The sequence below is a fragment of the Saccopteryx leptura genome, chromosome X (genome assembly GCF_036850995.1).
Source record: "Saccopteryx leptura isolate mSacLep1 chromosome X, mSacLep1_pri_phased_curated, whole genome shotgun sequence".
In the NCBI taxonomy this organism is placed as follows: Eukaryota; Metazoa; Chordata; class Mammalia; order Chiroptera; family Emballonuridae; genus Saccopteryx; species Saccopteryx leptura.
Genome location: NC_089516.1, coordinates 11,796,890 through 11,821,153, shown reverse-complemented (window position 1 = coordinate 11,821,153; position 24,264 = coordinate 11,796,890). Strand labels below are relative to the sequence as shown.

General features: G+C 41.5%; 1 protein-coding gene and 1 non-coding gene across 2 annotated transcripts in view; both read right to left on the bottom strand.

Annotated features, from left to right (window-relative positions):
* PPEF1 (protein phosphatase with EF-hand domain 1) overlaps window positions 1-24,264 on the bottom strand; it is a 102,186-nt gene that overhangs the window by 30,801 nt on the left and 47,121 nt on the right. Inside the window, exons 9-12 of the mRNA XM_066356888.1 lie at window positions 20,113-20,159; window positions 9,599-9,765; window positions 4,833-4,869; window positions 3,483-3,632 (exon numbers count right to left, since the gene is read on the bottom strand). Coding sequence (XP_066212985.1) covers window positions 3,483-3,632; window positions 4,833-4,869; window positions 9,599-9,765; window positions 20,113-20,159 — 401 coding nt within the window. The remainder of the gene's footprint in view (window positions 1-3,482; window positions 3,633-4,832; window positions 4,870-9,598; window positions 9,766-20,112; window positions 20,160-24,264) is intronic.
* LOC136386612 (U6 spliceosomal RNA) lies at window positions 21,806-21,913 on the bottom strand. Its single transcript, XR_010747979.1, has one exon. It is a non-coding gene; the product is annotated as a U6 spliceosomal RNA (small nuclear RNA).

Genomic DNA, 24,264 nt, shown 5'->3' with positions numbered 1-24,264 from the left:
CAATTATTACGATCCCTTCTACATTCTCTTACATAACCTGAGTCTGTAATTTTACACTTGTTTCTCTGTAGCACCCTACCTTTACACAAAACAATTTGAAACTATACTTATGTTATATTGGTGGCCTTAGTTCAATGATAAGACAATTCTCTGTGGTAGGCCCTCTACACTAGGGTGTATATGAAATCTTAACTTTATTTTTTAAAAATAAAATTGAATCTTATTCTGAGGTCCTGCCTTGTTGAGATGGTTGGAAACTCAGTCTCAGCTATTATTGGTGAGTTCACAACCTATCTTCCCCATTTCCCTCCAACAAATGCCCTCAGGGCTCAGGCAGAGCAGAATGTTCTGGAAGGCCATTCTGGACTTGGGTCCACACAACTTCTGATAAGCTCATTGGGCAAGGCCACATGGTCTCTTAAATACATGTGGCTCTGCTGTTTTCAAGGCCACTCAAGGTCAAGCTACTTTGCCCCAGGCCCTCCCTAAGGCGCCACACCATCATTTTCTTCCGGAGGACCTAGTAGCTGTCCTTTCCCTACCCCCTGCCTCGGAGTTAAAAGAATACTAAACCAGAGCCTAAATCTTATAGAAATTCCTTCTCTGTCCCTCTGCAGTGACCACTCTTCCCAACCTGCCCACCTGACAAAATGCCTTTAATGAACCTGGAATGGAGGTTGTCATCAGGTTCCCCCAACCTCCCCCTCCCATATGAACAATTATTCCACAACAGGTGTAAACCAAGGAGCATGGCCACTCTACACTTGGAAGGTCCTAATGGATGGGAAATGGGGACTATGAAATTGAACTTGAAAATCTACACTTTTCACAAAAATTAGGGGATCAAGGAACGTGCAGATACTCCAGTACTTTCAGCCTTTTGTATAGAGAGTGCATTTTCACCAATGAAATAAAAGTTGGTTTTGCATCTCATCTGCATAATTCAACAACCTTCTTTGACTTGTCGTTTGCTTTTCTGATGTTCTTGTTTAATCAAAAAAAAAAAAACTCCAAATGCTTCTTTTTTTTATCACTTCATGTTCATTTTGAAATATCCCCTAATTTTTGTGAGCAGTATACTTCTCTATCTCAGCTGGTAGTTTCAGAGCTTGAACCTACTACTTTTATTACAGCTTAATTCTATTGAATACAACCGTGTGCTGCCAATTCAACTTCACTCTAAGGAGGGGTAAAAGCTACAAAAAATGTTTGTCAAATCTCTACCTTTAAAACCCATCTTATGCATAGGTGGAATAATGATTCTCAAAGGGTGTGAAATTTGAGGTATCCCTGGAAAATTCCTGCTCCCTAGGGTCTGTCTTGGTGACTGAAATTCAAACCTTAGTCCCAAGTATCAGAAAAAAGAAGGAGAGTTGGAGAAGGGAGCTCTATGTTTAGAGCTTACTCTGTGCTGCTTTCTTCATCTAAGTAATTACATTTAATCTTCCCAGCAATTCAGTACGGTAGGCATTGTTAGCTCCAATGTCTAGGTATAGAAACGGAGACCTAGAAGACTTTGGTTCCTTGTCCAGTCTCCCAGCCAGGAAGTGGCGAAGCGGGATGTAAAGCGAGCTCCACTTGTCTGATGTCAGAGCCTCATGGTGTGTACTGGGTCAAGGTGTCTCTCAATGTAGCGACTACACAGAGATAGTAATGGGCATTCTGGAGACATGCTCTTAATATCTGGAAAAGCCCTAGAGAGGGCTACCTGCTCAGGCTAATCTCAGGAAAGGAAAATTTTCAATCTGATCAATTAGTCGTGGCTGCCATGGCTAATCAGTACTGTTGTCATAAGGTAGGTGGTATGGTGAAGGGTCCTATTCCTGCTACATGCTTGCCAATATTTGACTGACAAATGCATCGTGTTCCCTTGTTTTTGGTTAGAATCATATCCACTCACTATGCTAACACTGATTAGCATGATGATCGAAACGTTTGCTGAGACCATGAGAAAGATGCCTTCAACTTAGGGTAGCCTTAAAACTTATTGCAACTGGGATACTTTTGAGAGTGAAAGGAGGTGCTATTAACAATTACACAAAGACAAAACAGATATAAACCAGAAAGTGCGGTCCTCACTGGCTGAGGTTGGGGAGTGGCTATGCAAATCACCACAGAATCAGGAAAAGTTTGTATCCAGTTTTGTCTTTGGTTTGCCCTGCTTTGGTCTTATATCTGTTAGGAGATATTCAGTAAACACTGATTAAGGACTAACTACCTCTTAGATGCTGGGGTTATATCAGTGAACTAGAGAAATAGGGGAAGATAGTAATCAAGTGGTACCACAGTTCATTACTTAATTGGTAACTCTTAGGGTATATAAAAGGCGCTTAAGAGCATATAGGAGGCATTTGGTCTATTTTGCACATTGCGGAAGGTTTTGCAGAGGGGTACTTTTAAGCTGAAATTAAAAGGATGAGAAAAAGTTAGCAACAATATTATCATTCATATGTGTATAAAGGTAGAAGGGCTCCAAAAACTCAAGGTGAATGAATAGAGGTCACACTTCTGTCTATATCAAATGAATTCCAGCTCTAGACCCACTTGCCTAGACTGGTTGGAAGTTGATTATCAGTCCTGAGGGGTAAGGGTTCTTCGTGTTTTTTCACTAGGACCATATGTGACCATCTGGCTCTAGAGCCGCTATCTGTCCTCATGCCCATGAGGCACCCTTTATGCCCCTAGTCTGGGGACGTGGCTGGTACAGAAAGAAGACAACTCCAGGCATTCTGCAAAGTCCAGCCAAAGGAGCCTTTCACGGGGGATGTGAGCTTTAACGGCCCCATACCACCACTTCCCTCAAAGGTTTTATACAGTTCCCTGCTCTGTTTCTGTTGTATTTAATAAGATTACTTACATTTTCCAAAAATATTACCCTGAGCCATTTGGAATACAAGGGAAGTCATATCAATTCAGAAATAAAGTGCTGTATGATTCCATTTATGTAAGGCACCTAGTGTAGTCAAACACATAGAGACAGAAAGCAGACAGGTGCCTGCCAGGGGCTGGGGGGGATGGGAATTTAGTGTTAATAAGTATATAGTTTCAGTTTGGGATGATAAAAAGTTTGAGAAATGGATGGTAGTGATTTTGGTGATGGTTGCACAACAACGTGAATGTACTTAATGCCACTGAACTATACACTTAAAATTGGGTAAAGCAGTAAATTTATGCTATGTTTATTTTACCACAATATTAGAGATTTTAATTTTTAAAAATCAGAATTTTTCACTTTTAGAAACTATAAAAATGTATACATTCCCTTTGTTTTTCCACTTTCAATATGAATTTTAAAATTTCCCATGTAGAGAAGTTACCCATTTAGTTCTTCATCAAACAATCCCAGATTTTCTTAAATTTGTACTAATCTTTTCAGAGTTATGACCACTAAAACAGAAATGAATACCAAATAATAAATGAAAAGAAGAGTTAGGGATCCCCTTATAAATCTGTGACAAGATTCATGTAAACAGCCTTCTTACTTTGTGTCTTTCTATTTTATGGAGTAAATTCAAATCTGTGGACTCTGATATCCCACCATGCATGATCAGGATTTCATCATCAATGATTGTACAGAGTGGCAGCCAGGAAAAAACTTCTTCTAAGACTTCTAAGATTTTTTTCCCATGTATCTGTAAATGAGAGCTTGAATAAGTTTCGTCTTTCTGATGGGTTCAAGTTTAGAATAGTCTCACCGTATGGACAAAAAGCAGATCAGTTTTCATGCTATCCAAAGAAAGTCAGCAAAGGGTCGCTAACCCAGTAGCATGCATTCATCATGTCTTCTTTTATTTAAGAGACAGATATACAGACAGGAAGGGAGAGACAGAGAGATGAGAAGCCATCAACTTGTAGTTGCATCATCTTACTTGTTCACTGATTGCTTCCCATACATGCCATGACCAGGGGGCTCAAGCTGAGGCCATGACCCCTTGCTCAAGCCAGAGACCTTGGGTTTCAAGCCGTTGGCAGTAGGTTTCCAGCCAGTGACCCTTGGATCATGTTGATGATCCTGAGCTCAAGCCGGGGAGCCCTAGTTCAAACTGGTGAGCCTATGTGCAAGCCAGATGGGATGAACCCACGCTCAAGCCGGCGACCTCGGGGTTTCAAACCTAGGACCTCACCATCCCAGGTCAACACTCTATCCACTGCTCCACCACCTGTCAGACATACTCATCTCTTTATTCTGTATTTTTGATACTTCGACATCTTGGAGCCTTGATGATCCTTGAAGAGACTGCCCCTCCCAGGGCTAGCTAATTCTTATTAGAGATAACAAATAACTTGCCTTTCATATGCAAACCAACCAATCAAGAACCTATACCACCTCCTTTAGAGGGCTGAAATTATTCACACTAGCCAATCCTAAACCTGCTTACACTGCTTCCCCCTGTCCTTCCCACGGAAACCACAATAAACACACTCTCCCCCTCACTCTGCCTGCCTTCTGCCCAACCTTGGTGCTTCCCCAGCGGCCCACCCGATGTGGTATGCTGTGCCTCCTGTTTCCAGGTAACTGAAGAAAAACCTCTGCCTTGACAACAGCTATTTTCACGTCTGCATGTTTTACCATACCTGAGTAAACAAATCCCAGGCACCTTTAAAACAATGAAATATGTTTGTACCTATACTGAAATGTACAAAAGCCACAATGACAATGACCACATTACTTCAGCTCAGGAAGGAAACAATCCTCTTCCATGGCCAGGGCTTCCTGCTGTGCTTGTGTTGGTATGGATTCTGACTAGTTCACCCACCACCCTCCTGCAGGCTCTTTTCTCACTTCTATGTACAGACAGCAGAGAGAATTTTTAAAGAAATATGAGTCTTACCTTATATTTAGACAAGACTTCTTTTGTGAAGCCATACCTGGGGGAAATGGAATTTCAATTATTTAATTAAATGGTGATGACTCCTACTTATGTGAATCACGCAAAAGGGGGAGACCTTGACATCTCACTCTCATGAATTCAACAACGTAAGAAACTAGACTTTAGTTGGAACTATTATTTACTCAAGTAACACCCAGTTAGTATCTATGTGTTCAGTTATGCAAGTGTTGGCTAGGCATGATGGGAAAGAACAAAAGCAGCCAATGACTTCATCCTTATCCTCAAGGAGCTTGTAGTATAGCTGGGGAAAGAAAAAAAATTTTTGTGAAACAATCACAAGGCAACTTAAAAACCCTGTGGTAAGCACAGGTCGTGCCAGTGCTGCTGGTATTCAGAGAAGATTCTGTGGTCGTTGGGGGAAGTTGTGTGGGAGAATGCTTGTAGACAGAATTTCTCAGACTGCTTATATCGTATAGTAAATGAATGACAGGGAGAGGAAAGAAGACTGAACAAAGACAAAGAAAAGCCAAGAAGACAAACAAGTTGGCTCTTTATAGTCTCTCTGATATACTTCATGTAATGGTATTGACGGGTTTTTTAATTTTATTTTTTTATTCAGTGAGAGGAAGAGAGGCAGAAACAGACTTCTATAGGCGCCCCAACCGGGATCCACCCAGCAAACCCACTGGGGGCGATGTTCTGCCCATCAGGGGTGTTGCTCTGTTGCTCACCAACTGAGCTCTTCTTAGCACCTGAGGCAGTGGCCATGGAGCCATCCTCAGTGCCCAGGGCCAACTTGCTCCAATCGAGCCATGGCTGCAGAAGGGGAAGGGAGAGAGAGAGAGAGAGAGAGAGAGAGAGAGAGAGAGAGAGAGAGATGTGAGAGGGGGAGAGGTAGAGAAGCAGGTAGATGCTTTCCTGTGTCCCTTGACTGGAAATCGAACTCAGGACATCCACATGCCAGGCCAACACTCTACCACTGAGCTGAACAGCCAGGGCCAGTTTTGAAGGTTTTTAACAAAGTGTCAGGAATTTTAGAGCCTGAATAATAGTCACTATGCGAGATTTTATGATGGGAATTTTTTCAATTACTTTTCCTTTCCTTAGCAAAATCGCACAGGGTGCACCAAGAGTAGGTTTACAGTTGTGAGTATGTAAAACAAAGTTTATTCTTGTATTATTGTTGTACTATTTTCCATATGAACTGTAAGCCTACTTTTACCCCACTCTGTATATACAGTTAATGCCTAACACAGTGAAGCGGAAAACAACAGGCTCACTCCAGGCCTTTATGCAAATCCTGCCATGGTAGGCTTCCACAATGTAACATTATGTTTTCTGAGATGAATTCAGTTCTGTACTTACCAGAGGTGTCCATGTTCTTTTTTTTTTTTTTTTTTTTAAGAGACAGAGAGAGAATCAGAGAGAGGGTTAGATAAGGATAGACAGACAGGAATAGAGAGAGATAAGAAGCATCAATCATTAGTTTTTCGTTGCAAGACCTTAGTTCACTGATTGCTTTCTTATATGTGCCTTGACCGTGGGGCTACAGCAGACTGAGTAACCCCTTGCTCGAGCCAGCAACCTTGGGGTCTCGAACCTGGGTCCTCCACATCCCAGTCCAACGCTCTATCCACTGTGCCACCACCTGGTCAGGTGGTGTCTATGTTCTTAAATCCAATGGACACTTTGCAGTCCTCATCTTTCTTTTTTTTTTTCGCATTGGGCCATTCGTTTAATAAAGCCTCACAAGGGCAGTAAGACACAGGCAGGGGAAACAGCCTCTCAGGCAAACAAACAGCATAAATGGCCCTTCACAGTGGCAGGCAGGCAATCTGCCATCTTCAATCCCCCTGAGAGCAAGCACCCATAGCCTTACATAGACCATACCCAGGTGGGATAGCCATCCACTCACGCACCAATCACAGTCCCCATCTTTCTTGCCCTTTCTGAAACACTAAATTCAGTTGACTATGCAGTCCTTCTGGAAAACTTTCCTTCTCTTAGATTTAGTGACAGTAAATTCTCCTGGTTTTCCTACTACCTTTCAACTACTGTGAATCTTCTTTGCAAGCTCTCTTCTATGGAGCCTTGAATGTTAGGGGTTCCTTCCGACCCTGTCTCAGGCCCTCTTCTACCTTCACTTTCTCCCTGGGCAATCTCATCCTTACCCAGGGCTTCACTACTATCTGTGTGCCAAAACTAAGGGGCCGTGCTCCGGCCCACACTTCACTTCTGAGCTCTGGACATGTGCACTCAACTGTCTTCTCACTAGCACCTCAAATCAGCTTCCCTCGAACTGAACTCCTCATTCTCTCTCATCCCGACTTCCTCCTCTTCTCCTGTTCCCAATATTGGTGAGTGATGCTGTGTACCCTTAAACGTAAGCCAAGGACCTAGAGATCATCTCTTCCATGTCACTCATACCAGGTTCCCAAGCTTTAAACCAGCACTGCCTAAACTCTTCTTGAATCTATCTACTCCTTTGTATCTCCATCCCCACAACCCTAGTCTAAGTGGGAACTACTTCTAAACTGGCCTCCCCATATAGACTCTTGCTCCTCTCCAAATTATTCTTCCTGCTGCATTTTAAAACACAAATTTTATGATAGTCTCCAATGATTTTCTGTTGTCCTCAGAAGAAAATCCAAATTTCTTTACACCATCCAACCATTTCTTATGTCTCCAACCCTGTGAGACACCATCCTGTCCCTCAGTCTATGCTCCTGCCCTCTTGAACTTCAAGTCTAAAAAGTATTGTCTTAAGCTCTGCATAAGTTGTCCCCTCACTGTGGAACACCATGGCCTTCTCTTGATGGCCTAATTCAGGCGTCCCCAAACTATGGCCTGGGGCCACATTCGGCCCCCTGAGGCCATTTATCTGCCCCCGCCACACTTCCGGAAGGGGCTCCTCTTTCATTGGTGGCCAGTGAGAGGAGCACTGTATGTGGCGGCCCTCCAACGGTCTGAGGGACAGTGAACTGGCCCCCTGTTTAAAAGTTTGGGGACCCCTAGCCTAATTAATCCTCAGGGCTCAGGCTAACATCATACTTCTGTGGGAGAACCTTTTGTCACCCCTCAGACGGGTTGGCTCTCCCATTTTACAAACTGATCACACTTGAAAAACCTGCTCAATATATGTCTTGCCTGCTAGATGTAAACTCTATGAGGGCAGGGGCCATGTCTCTTTCATCAAGCATTGCAGGCACTAAATAAATATAATTGGTTAAATGAATAAATAAAAGGATAAATGGCATGTCCAAATAAAAGTATTGAGCTATGTTACATATAATGGGCCTCTGATAATAGTCTTGAAATGTTTTTCTTCATAGTTTTAGCATTTGCTTCTATAACTAAGAATTAGAATTAAAACTTTGTACTGTGGCCAAGTACCAAATCCCTCAAAAGACAAAATTAATTAGTTGCTGAGCTTTAATCAAGGCACCCAAAGGCCAGGAACAAAAAAACAGGAAACATGCCATGCCTTAAACTCACCTAGAGCAAACTGGTTCCTGTTTTCCATAAAACAAGAGGAAGGAAGGAAGGATGGGAGGGAGGGAGGGAGGGAGGAAGGGAGGGAGGGAGGGAGGAGAGAAAGAGAGAAAGAGAGAAAGAGAGAAAGAGAGAAAGAAAGAAAGAAAGAAAGAAAGAAAGAAAGAAAGAAAGAAAGAAAGAAGAAAGAAAGAAAGAAACAGAGAGAGAGAGAGAGAGAGAGAGAAAGGAGCGAGGAAGAGGAGGAGGGAGGGGGAAGAGAAGAAAGAAGGAAAAGCCCTGGCCGGTTGGCTCAGCGGTAGAGCGTCGGCCTGGCGTGCAGAAGTCCCGGGTTCGATTCCCGGCCAGGGCACACAGGAGAAGTGCCCATTTGCTTCCCCCCCCTCCTTCCTCTCTGTCTCTCTCTTCCCCTCCCACAGCCAAGGCTCCATTGGAGCAAAGATGGCCCGGGCGCTGGGGATGGCTCCTTGGCCTCTGCCCCAGGCGCTAGAGTGGCTCTGGTCATGGCAGAGCGACCCCCCGGAGGGGCAGAGCATCGCCCCCTGGTGGGCAGAGCATCGCCCCTGGTGGGCGTGCCGGGTGGATCCCGGTTGGGCGCATGCAGGGGTCTGTCTGACTGTCTCTCCCCGTTTCCAGCTTCAGAAAAATACAAAAAAAAAAAAAAAAAAGAAAGAAGGAAAAGAGGAACATCTATTACCTACTGGGGCTTTCAGCAAAAATTGGCAAACCATTTAACCAATCTTTATTCCACAAATCTCCAATGAGTCCAATAGTTGAAATGTTGTTACAGCTGTTCTCAAATATGTTTATGACCAACTGTGCCTGAAGCAATTACCATGCCATAAAAAATACACTCATCAGTGAAAAACATTGTACTAGTTTCTGAAACAAAGCATGAGACAAAGGGTAGCAACAGAATGGTTCCATCTAAGCCTGCTCATAGAACCTACCACACCTCCAAACCTGGCCTAACCCTCTCTGCCCAACGCACAACTTGGACTATGCAGGGTGGGCATGGGGGGCTAAAAAAAGAACATAATAGAAGGGAGAAGGAAGAACAGAACTGGAAGAAAGGCTAGGAAGGGAACTTCAGAACAATGTATACTAACTGTGTAAACGAGGAGGCTGCAAATGAGGGTAAGAACTGAGATCTGCCCTGAGGGTCCCCTCATCCCTCTTCCTCTGCACTCAGCTCTACCTCTCTGCTAGGAATGAAACAGGATAGAATTTTCCAGAATGGGAAACAAAAGAGGGTATCTAAAGGCCTAGGTTACCTTATGTTCATCAAAAAATCTTCATGGTTCCCTCTGTTCAAACACAAGTCATCGCCGTAAAGAAGAAAACTCACAAACAGGATCATTAAGATCTCAATGGAATTTTTTCCTCGATCTACAAAATCACCATTAAACACATAAGAGTTGTATCCTGATGGGAGGCCATTCTGCGGAAGGAAGAGAAGGAGAAAACAAACAATTTTAAAAATGTAATGAAAAGCAATTAAAGTAAGGCATTGTACTTAACGTCCCCGTGAATACGGAGAAAGAAGCCGAGTCAGTTCTTCCATTGGCAAAGATCTGCTCAGTTGCTTGAGTCAGTTCCACTCTTCCTGCAAGAGTGAGGAGTCAGCTCGGAACAGGAAGGTAAGGAGGGGTGGGGATTGCTCATTCTACCCACCGCCTACTGTGAGTCTTCTCTGAAAGGTACTGATATTTGTCACATCAAAAATGGCTACTCTCTTCTTTTTCCCCGGAAAACACAGAAACTTCTAAAGGGCCCGATGTTTAACTTCTCTGGGCTATGTGTGAGTCTCTCACCTTGCAAAAAGGAGATGACTTTATATCCCCACTTCCCAGATCAAATGAGAGAACAGACACAAAAGTACCTAGGAACACATAAGGCACCGTGTATTTGTGAGCCGGGCTGACGTACCACCAGTACACTCGGATACAATCACGTTAAGTATCGACAGCCAGTGTGTTCTCACTGCTCACTGACTAGGCCACATTAGTTGTGAAATATTTTGATTGTCACATCTGAGTATGAGATAATACTTTTAAACACAGTGTTAGCATGAAAAATAACTGGGATGAGGACAAAGGTCTGGTCTTTATAAGAGCTATTGATTCCTTCTGTACTACTAAACTCTAAGATAAAACATCTCACGCCTACCAGTCCTGGTAGAATAGTTGAGTGCATCTCTATTGTATAATAAATTCAAGTGTTTAAAAAATACATTAGAAAGAGAAAATTTAAGTACTTATATATCCAAGTGTATGTCTACCTTCAAAAAAGTTACCTTCAAGAAATAATACATATATCCTAGTTAATTAATCCTCTTATAAACTATTTTGAAATTCTTTTGTTAGATTTCACATTACATAAAACCTTATTACTTTACATTCACTGTCCTAGTATTTATATACATTTAAATTGTTCATATTGATATATAATAAATAGTTGAAAAAATAATACATGTTACCACATATAAGTTAGGGATTCCAGAAATCATGCAATATAACATGTTCTGAAGGCAACTGAAAACAACGAAGCTATCAGTGGTATAGTGCTCTGGGCCAGAAATAAGAAGACTTATTCTCTAGTCCAGCTCCACTCTTATCCATGTGCCCTTCGGCTAGTTATTTAACTTTTACGAGCTACAGTTCCCTCATCTGTAAAATGGGAATGATAACCTCCATACTTACCACACAGGACTACTTTTGAACTCAAGTGAGTCTGTGTGGATAAAGTTGCATGAAAATCATAAAAATTAAGAGATTCATTTTGTTATGAGCTTGCATTATATCTAATTTTAAGATCTCATTATTTTATACTTTCTTATATGTTAATTCATGTAACTTTATTCACACTGGGCTTAGATAATAGCCAGTTGCAAAAATACAGGCTGTTGTTTATGAAAACGTAAAGAAAAGTGAAGATGTCTACATCTCTGATCTCTCCCTCTCCCCAGCTGTGAGCTGTCTGGGATGAGGACGCTGGAGGAGTCTGAGGGGTGCTGGAGGCTCTGGGCTCTAGTGGGATGTCCAGGACCAGAGGAGCAGCAGCCAAGGGCCCTGGGGTGAGAGAATGGGAGGAGTAGGCCTGAGGCGACCTGGAGATCCCTTGATCAGGGGAGACTTTGTCTCAGCATGTGTGCTGCCCTGGCTGGGCCAGAGGGGGAGCTTACTAGAAAACCATAAACTGCTTCCATATCTCTCAAGCTAAAAGAACACTGACACATTTATGGACACCTAGGAACATAGAGACTTCCTCTCACATTCTTGACGCAGGAGTAGAAACTATTGTGCCTCTACTAACTATGGAGAGGCTTAATCTAGCTTAAGCAGAAATAGAAAATGGAAATAACCTAGCACTTAAGGGGATCCATTAACCAGATAGAGGCAGAGCAACCCAACCTGCTAAAGTCCTGTCCCCTAATGATACAGGGCTGCTGGAGAAGACAGAGGAGAACTCTATTTATACACACACACACACACACACACACACACACACACACACACACACACACACAATAAAAGCACAGTAAAATAAAGAACAAAACACTAAATACTGACATAAAATGTGCTATTCAAATTTAAAATATCAATCAATTAGAGCTAAGTAAAAGAAAGAATGGTGGAAAATACACTATTTTCCTTAAAGAGCAAGCAGATAAAAAAATCTCTTACACACAACAAAAAGCAGAATGATGGAAATCATGAGTAAGAGATTAGAATTCAGAGCCAAGAGAACTAATATGCCAATAACAAGCATTCCAGAATCAGGAAAAAGAAACAGATGGAGAAGACGCAATAATTACATAAACAAGAGGGGATTTTTCTATGGTTAAAAAGGGACTTCAGCCTGAAGTTTGAAAGAGCTCATGCCTCCCATGCACAACGGATGGGGAAAAATATCCTATGACCTGGTAAAAGTCTTAGAAGCTGTCAGAGAAAAAGAATAAATTACAAAGGGAAAAGATGCACTCTGGTATCACATTCCTTACCTACAATGGAGGAGGGGAAGGTAAAAGGTGGTAGAATAAAACCTGCACATTAAAGGGAGAAAAGGACTATGAACCAAGAATTCTGAATTGAGTAAGACATCATTAACTTCTCGGGGTGATAGAAAATATTTGCAGCCCTGGCCAGCTAGCTCATACCAGTGCACCAAGGTTACAGACTCAATCACCGGTCAGGGCACATACAGGAAGCACCCAATGAGAGCATGCGTGAAGCAGCAAACTGATGTTTCTGTTTCTCTCCCCCTCCCCACTCTAAATTCAACCAACAAATACAATTTTTAAAAATATTTGTAGATGTGTAAAATATCAAAAACAACAACATAAATGTTCTTCAGGGTGGAAGAAAGACATGTAAATATGTAGTAATCTAATACCACAACAAATGAACAAGCATTGGTTGCTTTTTTTATATACTAGAGTCTGTTTTAGGTGCTAAAACACAAAAGTAAACAATCCAAACTCCCAGTATTCAGAGAATATAGCTCCCACATGCCCCACAGAGGAAAACACTCAAGAAAATATTCTAACCAAATAACAGTAACAGTAAAATTTAGTCTTCAAACCAGGGAAATACCAAGAGGAAAGACTGCAGATGTGGACAATGAATCCGGTAATGTATCATTAAATATAAATCAATAGTGATAATGTGGAACTTCTATTTAAGTACTAAGCAAGGGTTATGAAACAGAAATGACATACTATGAAAGAAAACCTAAAAATAGTCAAGAACTAAAAATGTAGTGTGAGCAATAGCTAGTACTTGCGGGGGGTGGGGTGAAAAGGGAGAAAAGTAAAATTCTCTACAAATCTCATCTGACTGTGGGACATATATGGGAAAGTGTGAAGTGAATACATTTATCTTATTGGAGGAGAGAGAATAATGGTGGAAAAATAAAGGTATAGCTATTGGAGAAATATACATATATTATTATTTTTTATAATTCATTCTTTATTGTTACCATTTTTAACTTTCTCATGTTCCTTTTTTTTTTTTTACAGAGACAGAGAGAGAGTCAGAGAGAGGGATAGACAGGGACAGACAGACAGGAACAGAGAGATGAGAAGTATCAATCATCAGTTTTTCATTGCGTATTGCAGACACCTTAGTTGTTCATTGATTGCTTTCTCATATGTGCCTTGACTGTGGGCCTTCAGCAGACCGAGTTACCCCTTGCTTGAGCCAGCGACCTTGGGTCCAAGCTGGTGAGCCTTGCTCAAACCAGATGAGCCCGCGCTCAAGCTGGCGACCTCAAGGTCTCGAACCTGGGTCCTCGGCCTCCCAGTCTGACGCTCTATCCACTGTGCCACTGCCTGGTCAGGCTACATACATTATTGATTTAAAATGTCAGCAATGAAAAGATAACCAACAATGAATGGGAAAGCACAGTAAAATAGCCAAAGAAAACAATTAAAAAGAAAATTTCACCAAAACAGCACAAAGAAAAAGAATGAAACATAATGGAATGAATAATAAACAAAGTAGAACAGAAGAAAACATTTCAAAAACTAACAAGATTACCAGACTACCTTAAAACACAAAACTCAGGTATACATATAGTTTGTGAGAACGGAAAGTTAATAGCAAAGTAAATGCAACAAAGAAAAAGCAAAAATGCAAATATCAATACCAGACAGTTTGGAATTTAAAGTGCTAAACAGGACCACAAAACAACATTAAGTCATATTAAGAGGCACTTTCTGAAGAATATACAATTCATGAACTTGTGTTCAATAAACAAAAGAACAAATTTTTGCTTCATATATTTGATTACTATAAATGCAAGAAGAAGTTGTTTAAAAATACAAACTGAAATATTCAGATTGAATATTGGTTTAAAATAACATACAAAAATTCTTTGACGCTGCCTTTAAAAGGTAAAGCCTCTGAGTCTCATTTTTATGTCCCACCTATGTAGGGGGTTACGGGGTGGGGGGGAGGAGGGGGTTGGGGGAGGGGAGGGGCACAAAGAAAACCAGTTAGAAAGTGACGGAAGACAATTGGACTTTGGGTGATGGGAATGCAGCATAATCAAATGTCAAAATAACCTAGAGATGTTTTCTCTGAACATATGCACCCTGATTTATCAGTGTCACCCCATTAAAATTAATTTTAAAAAAAGTTTTAAAAAAAAAGGTAAAGCCTAATTTGCCATCTCTTGAATGTAGGCTGGACCTAGTGACTTGCTTCTAACAAACAGGGTAAACAAGCAGAAGTGACGGTATAAAACTTTGGAGACTAAGTTAATCAAAGACCTGCAGCTGCAGGTCTGCCTGCGTTCTCTCAGATCACTCTGGCACGGCTTCAATCAAGGCATGTTTGAGAAGCAATCAGCATACAACTAAAGTGAAAGCAACTATGAGTTGGTGCTTCTCACCATCTCTCTCCCTTCCTATCTCTCTCCCTCTCTCTCTCTCTCTCTCTCTCTCTCTCTCTCTCAAAAAAAAAAAATTAAAAAAGAAAAGAAAAAAACTACCAAAACTGATTGAAAAGAACTAGGTAGAAAACAAACAGTGCATTAGCTCCATGTGGCTTATGGTAGAGCTCTATCTCAATTTTTAAGAGAAAATAGTTTCAGTGTTATTTAAATCAATGGTTCCCTCCTTGGTTCCACCTTAAAATCACTTAGAAAGCTATTAAACGTACCCAGATGTCTGTCTGAACCTCTGGGAGTGGGACTCAGGTATCAGTGTTTTTGTCCCCAAATTCCCTGGGTGGTTACAATGTATAGCCAAGTTTGAGAATTGGGTATTTAAGTTACAAACTATAGAAAAAAATGGAAATCTCTCTAATTCATTGCATAAAACTCTATCAAAATTTGAGAAAAGAATTCAATAATCTAAAATTATACTTATTATATTTGAATGGTAAACATGTTTTTAGCTGTAATGACAATAAATCATCTATGACATGAAAATAAAGTTGACAAATATAGAAAACTCAGGGTCACCACAACTCGGAACAGCATTCAGATGTTCTGAAAGTGGAAAACAGCAAACTACAACTAATACACACGAATAGAGACAAAAACAAGACGCTATCCTATATTGCCGCCTATTTCCTACTGAAGCATTTTACAACCAGCATCTAGAAGGTATCCCAATTTCGGTAGACATTTTCCCCCAGGCACATCATACAATAACCTCTGGACCTCAAGTCCACATTATCTTAATTTTGATACGTTTTGCAAATCCTATTTTAGAGGTCTGTTCTGATTGCAACATACTGTCTTACTCTCAAAAGGAAAAGAACTGACTACCCTGGCAGTATGAAGCATCGGAAATAGAGAAAAAACTATTTAATGAGCCTCTCAGCTGGAAAATCACAGGCATGGGAGGTGAGGGATGATAGGGAAGAGAGAGAGAGAAAAAAAAGCCAAGATGGCATGGTTTCCAATGGACAGTGTCAGTAAGACACCCACAGGGTGAGGAGCTAATTAGTTTCTCTCTCCGTCTATGTGTATCACTTTTCTAGTTTCAGGTCTCCATTCACAGCATGAATTTAACAAAATAATTTGCCAATGCTTGATGTAAAATTTCAAGCTTTGTTTTCAGTGAGGAAAAATGTCTTGAATGTTAGCAAGGCTAAGGATCTGAAGGAAGTATTTCAAATTGGTCACTCTAAGCCAAACTAGCTCATTTCACTTAATCTGTTCAGAAAATAAAATCTAGGCCCTGGCCGGTTGGCTCAGCGGTAGAGCGTCGGCCTGGTATGCGGGAACCCGGGTTCGATTCCCGGCCAGGGCACACAGGAGAAGCGCCCATTTGCTTCTCCACCCCCCCCTCCTTCCTCTCTGTCTCTCTCTTCCCCTCCCGCAGCCAAGGCTCCATTGGAGCAAAGATGGCCCGGGCGCTGGGGATGGCTCCTTGGCCTGTGCCCCAGGCGCTAGAGTGGCTCTGGTCGCGGCAGAGTGACACCCCAGGGCAGAGCATCGCCCCCTGGTGGGCAGAGCATTGCCCCTGGTGGGCGTGCCAGGTGGATCCCGGTCGGGCGCATGCGGGAGTCTGTCTGACTGTCTCTCCCCGTTTCCAGCTTCAGAAAAAAAAAAAGAAAAGAAAAGAAAATCTAAAACCACAACCTAACAAATGCTATGTAAACTGCTTCACTTGATGATATTGGAGCCATAGAGAGCTGAGATCCCCTTCTCGCTCAGGCTGCCATGTTTAACAGTATGGCACCCAGTGTTAAGAATTCTTTTCAAACCCAGATAGGATTGTCACCTGAAAATGTCTGGTTTAGTGTAAAGGTGCTAAATGATACAATTTTGAGGGCAACCAAATATTAAAGAAACCACAATCTCAAAACAATCAAGAACAATCATTAGTATAAATTTCATCATTTATTGCAGTGCACCACAAAAAATGTGTGAAGAATAAAATCTTTTTCAACCCTCCAAAACGTTCCTTCATGGGATTGCCTTGACTGTCACCTCCTCCAGGAAGTCTCCCATGAGGTTAGGGGCCCCTCCTGTATGCTCCCTTGGAGCCTCATGCTTATCCCAATCATAATGTGTCCCACCCTGTTGTTCTATTAAGTGATCATGCTTCACTAAATGGTGATGTCTTTGGAACCAAAACCAGTGTCTCAGATATACTGTATCACCAACCCACAGCAGAGCACCTTGTTCATACATGGTGTTTGACACATACATAAAATGAGTGGACGTCATATTCATCTTTGTGTCATTCCACAGTTTATATAGTGCCTTGAACACTGGAGGGACCTGATCAAAGTTTACTTAATGAATAAATTAGTGGGCAGATTCACTTTCCCATGTGATTTGGATAACAACAGCAGTCTTAAACCAAGCTGACCACTTGAATGAAAAGAGGAATCGCAGGAGGGCCCTACACTAGAACTCTTCCTCAGGCTGTGCCTTTGGCTGGCCTTGGGCCAAGCCCAGACCTCCAGCCCGCTCCTGCTATGCTATGCATATTACACTATCTTTCTGTTTCTTATAGCGGAATCTTGCTGTCCTCAAGGACTCTTCCCTCAGCTTTCCCTTTTAAACCAGGCCATTTCAATATTCTGGTGCATGTGGTTTATTCCATAGCTGAGATACATCTTACCTGCTTCTCACTCAAGCCTGCTGAAATTCTAATTCATGGCTCTTGCAGACTTCTGCTTTCCAAACAATCTCCTCGCCTCCCTCTACCCAAATCCATCCCAACAATAGTGCCCACTCTTGTTAGCTGGGCTCTCAATCTCGACTTCCTGAGCACTATCATTGACTAACTCTAAAAATATTTCCTGCTCTCATATGAATGCTATGTTTTCACCTTTAGTTTTTTTTATATTACCTCTTACATGACCCAACTCCTCCTGTTCAATATTTACATTAGCACTTTCCAGCTTTGTATGTTCCATATAGATTTACCGTTGGAATTCTCCTTTCTTGTGTCTACTCCAGAGTATTTTCCCTGATCACACCTTAGTATTATCAACTACCTCTCAAGAAATGTTTTCTAAATGCCTCAGAAGTCACTTTCCCCATTTAATTTACTCAGCTATTTTCCCTTTTATGTATTTCCCAAAACTGCTGAGAAATAATTACTAGATGTTCCATTGTGGTTATTCCCCACACACCTCTGCCCCCTCCTCCGTCCTCAGACTATAATTGTCAACCATAGCAGGACTACACATTTATATGGTGCTATGTAGAGTTACACAGATCCCGTTACCCAAACTGCACACCTCCTTGGTATCCTCTCACCAGTCTGTTGTTTCTAACGTCTCCACAGCTTTCCAGTTTGGCCAGCAGAATCCCCATTGCATGGTAAGTGAACTCCCTTCTGCCTTCAACTCATTCAGAAAGACTTCCCTCTGGACATGTAGGCCTCCCTTAAAGATGCTGCTGAATCCTGGCTCCTGCTGTCCTCTGGAAGGGAAGGACCCATTCTCCCACAGGATGGAAACCTCACGCTCAGGTGGAGGGGAGGGTCTACTTGCCCTCAGAGGCACTAAAACACCAGCACTCTGCCAGCCTCAGGTCAAAGCCCTCTCCTCCTTCCAGGCGCATGCCCTGCGTCTAGCTTCCTTCCCCTGCCCCCCATCTCAGTCCTGTCACAAGCTCATTGAATACTCCTACTTAACCTCCTCACGCCCACTATTTTCTTTCACTTGCTTCAGCTGGCCACATTTTGCACCCCACCTCAGGCCCATTCATCCCCTAGAATTACTCCCCTTGCAATTTCCCACCCATCCTGCTTCCTACGGCCCTCACTGCAGTCAGCCTACTCCCTGACCTCAGAGAACAGCCAACCCATCCACCCTCTTGTTTCTCCCAGCTGATTGGCCCATTGTGGCTTCTCTTCCTTCCCTGCCCAGCTTGGATTCTGGGGCTGACCTCCAGAACTGCTCTTTGACCGGCACCTCGAACTCCCTCGCAGCAAACCTTTGCCTGGACCTCCTCATACCAACCCACCGCCCGGTAAGCCTCCTGTGTCCTCTGACCCCACCCTGGCTGTCATGCCCTAGATCCTTGCTTAGGCCTCCTGCAGTCTCAACTGGATCGCCTCTTAAGTGCCAGCTCCATTTATGCATTCCTGGTTTGGCCTGCTCCATTTCCTTCCAAGCTTCCCTTCTGAATGCATGACATGAAAACCTTTCATTTTCATGAAAATATAATACTTAAAAATGCTTTTAGCCGGACCTGTGGTGGCACAATGGATAGAGCATCAACCTGGGATGCTGAGGTCCCTGGTTTGCAGTCTCGGGCTAGCCTGGTCAGGCACATACAGGAAGCAACTACGAATTGATGCTTTGCTGTCCCCTTTACCTTTCACTATCTCTAAAATGAATAGATAAAATCTTTTTTTAAAAAAAACTTTTTGGATATTTATGTTATTTTATTTACAAGACAACCTCTTATGAGGTGGAAGCTCAAGAATACTGCAGCCAAAAGGAAAATGAAGGTTTATGAAGTTACGTGGCTTACTCAAGCTCCCACAGTCTCCAAAGAGTAGAACTGATTGGCCATCAGAATCATCAGAATCTATTTTATTTCAGCCCATCTGAGATATCTATCTTGGCCAATTATTCAACATGCTACTTGTGGGGATAACACATTAATCAGAGAGAGATAAAGGGGTAGCACTGTGAATGCAGGGGTCAACCCAGGATCAGTTTTCTACACGCAGTCATCCCAGAAGCAAACATTCAGTTGACAACTGCTGGCTCAAAGAGAGAAATGACTCCCATCCAAGAGATGCAAAGAAACTGCACACAGACCAAGCTGCTCGGTGACCTCTGGGAGGACTCCCACCACCAAAGCCCAACAAATGAAGAGGAGTCATGGCACTGTACGAACAACTGAGCCCAGCAATGGTGAATGGGGTAGAGAAGAGAACAATTTGGAACTTACTGTGGGGGACTTCTTTCATACATAGTTAGCGTCCATTGGGAGACAAGACTAATATGGGAGAGGCTCACTTCTGAGCAACATAAAACAAGACAGACTGCTCCCCTCCCCACCCTGTGCTACCTAGACATTTCTGATGCAATAAGGACCATAAATGCAATCAGGTGCAAATCCTAATAGCTAGACAGAAAACAATAATATTGAACAAAAACACAAATTTTAAATTTTTTAATGAAATATATGTAAAAAAAACCCTCAAAAGATACACCCTACAAATCTTTCAGCTTCTTGGATAAAAACAGTTATATTACATCTGTATTTGTACATATCCCTAATAAAATATTGTTATCTGCCCTAGGATTGCCCTCCCCCAACAAAAATGCAAGTATTTAGCAAAATAATCATTTACCTTAGAGAAGATCAAAAGGAGGTCCTCTAATTGCCCATGCAAGTCACCTGGAGTACAAATGAAAAATCACGATTCAGTAGGAAACGAGAAAATGACCATATTCTTACAGAATTTTAAAACTGAAATATAGCTAATATACTCTGAGTGTTCTCAGGACATTGGGTTTTTATCCTAAGATGATATCAATTCAACAATTTGTTTCCATAGCACTCTATGGAATTTTTCCTCCTTTTCTCTAGGGTACAACATCCAATATTGCAATGATCTATCCACTCCTGCTATTTACAGTGCTTACATTCCTCTGTTCCAAGCACTGTACTATGGGTTTACATTGATTATCTTGTTCAATCTTTAGATCCACTCTATGAAATGGGTATTATTTTCATTATTCTCATTTTGCAAAGGAGTCTCAGAGTAGTTAAGTAACTTATACAAAGTTACCCAGCAACCAAGTATCACAGCTGGAATTCAAACTTAACTTTCTCTTACTTCAAAACTGAAGCTCTTAGTGATTATTGTGTATACCATAATCTCCAGGAGAGCAGCAATTGGATCAACCTGGCATTAAACCCCCAAGTGCTTCCTCTGTACCTAGTGCATAGCGGAAACTCAATAAATACATGAAATTGCTAAATACATAACTTTTTAAAGCCATGTTTTAAAGAATATGTTTCAGCAGTAGCATCTGAAACTTAAAAATTGTGAGTAGATAGTGTACATTCTTTGGGTGAAATGAGACAGTTATAGAAAATAAAAATGAAAGCATGGCTTTATACAACTCAGCCAACTGGTTTCTAAATTTTTTTATTTATTGATTTTAGTGAGAGAAGAACTGAGACAGACCAAGAGAGAGACAGACAAGAATATCTATCTGTTCCTCTATGTGCCCTGACCAGGAATCAGAACAGCAACCTCTGCAACTCGCGGTGATGCTTCAACCAACTGAGCCAGCCGCCCAGGGCTCAGCCAGCTAAAGGGAAACTGTATGAACTATGAAGCCATTAATTAAAAACAAGATGGAATATATGAATATTCAAAAGGCCTATTTGGATAACTATTTCTAGGTAAATATTTGTCTTTCATAAGCTCTGATCATAAATATTTATTCTTTGTATCCAACTTAATTACCAAATAGAATTTAAAATAGGAAAACTTTTCCTCAGTTTACTTAAAAACCCACAACCAAAATTAACCAAATATATGCAACAACAGACTCTAATTATAATGGTAATAATAAAATTAAAATCCTTATCAGCAGCACATACTTATAAAATGACTATAATATTAATATTAGAGCTTATTAATACCTTCATATACTTAAATCTCATTGTTTTCATATGGTCTCCCTCCAAATCTAAGGATATAAAAATGGAAGGACTTTTTCTTATCAGTTAAATATATGTTTTAAATTATTTTATTTTCCTAATTGTCTTCAGGATGACTAGTCTTTCAAAAATTTGGGTAGACAGAATTGTTGCAGCTAGCATGCTAAAAAATAAATTGGTTTCAGCAAATTAAGAGCAGGGGCTATAAAAATATTTTTAACTTCTAGTTCGACAGCAAAAAGTAAAATCTATATCATGGAAAGATAGCTACAGAAAGGTATTTCCACTGCAAACAAAAACATAAGCGCAGAATTGGTTATCATTTATAACATAACTGCAGAATAAAACTCCTATATTTCTTGTGTGTGTGTGTGTGTGTGTGTGTGTGGGTGTGTGTATGTGAGCCTTGTGCAGGGGCCATGCTAATTTCCTCTGTATTGTTCCAATTTTAGTACATGTAATGCTAAAGTGAGCACAAAATACCTCCTATATTTCATGCATGTTGAGAACCATGTGGCATGTTTAGATGTGCATGTAAAATATGCAGCTGGAAATTAAAATAACGGTAAAGTTTCATCACAAATTTCTTTTCCTTTCCTAATACTGCCTTAAACAAAAGATATTTTAAAAAATATGATCCTAATTTAAAATTTTATTTTAAATGATGGCCAAATTTTTCTAAGTTGAATGGGGCTGTTAAAGACAAAATAATTCCTATGCTAAGGGAACCTACTGACGCTGGCTTTTCCAGCTTTTCCCTCTACTAATGGTGCTATGTGGAAGAAGCCTGGAAATAGATGCCCGAGATGTGAGGAGCTTTAACCGAATGGAACTGTCCAATCAATCTATATTCCCTCATCTTTGTCTATAATCCCTAATCTTCTTTTTTTCTTGTATTTTTCTGAAGTGAGACACTGGGAGGGAGGCGGGGGCAGACAGACAGATTTCTGCATGTGCCTGACCAGGATCCACCCAGCATGCCCACCAGGGGGTGATGCTCTGCCTATCTGGGGAGTTGCTCTGCTGCAACCAGAGCCATTCTAGCACCTGAGGTGGAGGCCATGGAGCCATCCTCAGCACCGGGGCCAACTTTGCTCCAATGGAGCCTTGGCTGCGGGAGGGGAAGAAAGAGATAAAGAGAAAGGAGAGGGGGAAGGGTAGAGAAGCAGATGGGCGCTTCTCCTGTGTGCCATGGCTGGGAATCGAACCCAGGACTTCCACATGCTGGGCCGACACTCTATAACTGAGCCAACTGGCCAGGGCCTATAATCTCTAATCTTTGATGAGAAATAAAATCTCAGTCAGAGCAGTGCATGAAGCAGGGTTAGCATAGCAGATTTGCAGTTGGCTCTAATCAGAGGACCTGATTTTTAAAAATTTTTATTTATTGATTTTAGAGACAGAGAGGGAGAGACAGAAAGAGAGAAACAGAAATATCAATTTTCTATTCCACTTATTTATGCATTAATTGGTTGATTCTTATATGTGCCCTGATTGGGGATTGAACCTGCAACCCTAGTGTATCTGGACACCACTCTAACCAACTGAGCTACGTAGTCAGGGTAGAGGACATGATTTATAATCCTGACTCTGCCACTAACTAAACTGAATGAGCTTGGGATGAGGGTGGGGGGATTTATTATATAATAATAATTATTACATAGTAATGCAAGGAAGGAGATATGTTTCTCTCTCTGGGCCTCAATTTTATCTTTGAGAGCAAGTCATAGACAGGTGATTTCTGTAAGAACCCTTCCATTCTTACACTGTGTGGTTCCAGAATTCCATGCCCTCTCACTAATTCATGTCTTCTTCCAGATCGTTTAATCCAAAGATAAGTCTAGAGTGCCAACTGGAGGTATATATACTAGAAACATGTGGGAACAGGTCCCATTCTCTGTTTGGCCTATTATCTACCCTCTGATAGCAAATCTAGCCCTGGATACAGGCTTCATGGGTAGGCATGGTTCCCTGAGCCTCATGACTCTAAGTCCTTTGTCTCCATGAAAATAAAGAGCTGGTGAGGCCTGGAATAAAAAGCCACCTCTGCTGAAATGCCTCAACTACTAGGCAGAGATGTGGTGGCCCAATTAGGCTGGAACTGAACCACTAAAGACTCTTCAGAAACCTGAGCATCTACCACTACATCAAGTCCCTGTCACCACTATCAGATGCTAAAAAGAGAGATGATTTAATTAAATTGTCAAATGCACTTCTACCTGCCAGAATAAAATAAATATGGGCTAAAAATTGATTTGGAAAACAACAATAATGTTTTGTAACCTAAAAGCTTAATTAGAAGTTAAGGGAGTAGCTGTTCCTTCCACGTACTCCACTCTCTGACAGTTGCAAGCATGCTGAGCACCAACTGTGTTGAATTTCAATGTGTACTGTTTCTTGAAGCAATATCCTGCCAGGCTGGCCTATAGGACAACAAAATCTCAATCTTGTTATTTAGAAGAACAAGGAACAGATTTCTGGACATTCCCACTCTTCTAAAAGCTGCAGAGACCAGTTGGAGAAATCTAAAACAGCAGCCAAGGGCAGAGAAAAGGTTAATCTCCACCCTGCTTTGGGCTTTTCTCTTCCGAGCAAAAGCAGTATTCCGAGGGCCACCTAGGAAGAGCAACATGGAGCAGAGATAATGAGAGCGAGGTGGAGGGCAAAGAACACTTATTCCACCCATGGGTGGTTTTCCATATTAAAATGCTGCCTGCCTTTATAAAAAGCTATGAGTTCTTTAATTTCTCACATAATTAATTCCTGCCAGCTGGCATGCAAAACAAAGACAAGATGGGGAACAGTATTATCATGATAGATAACTCTA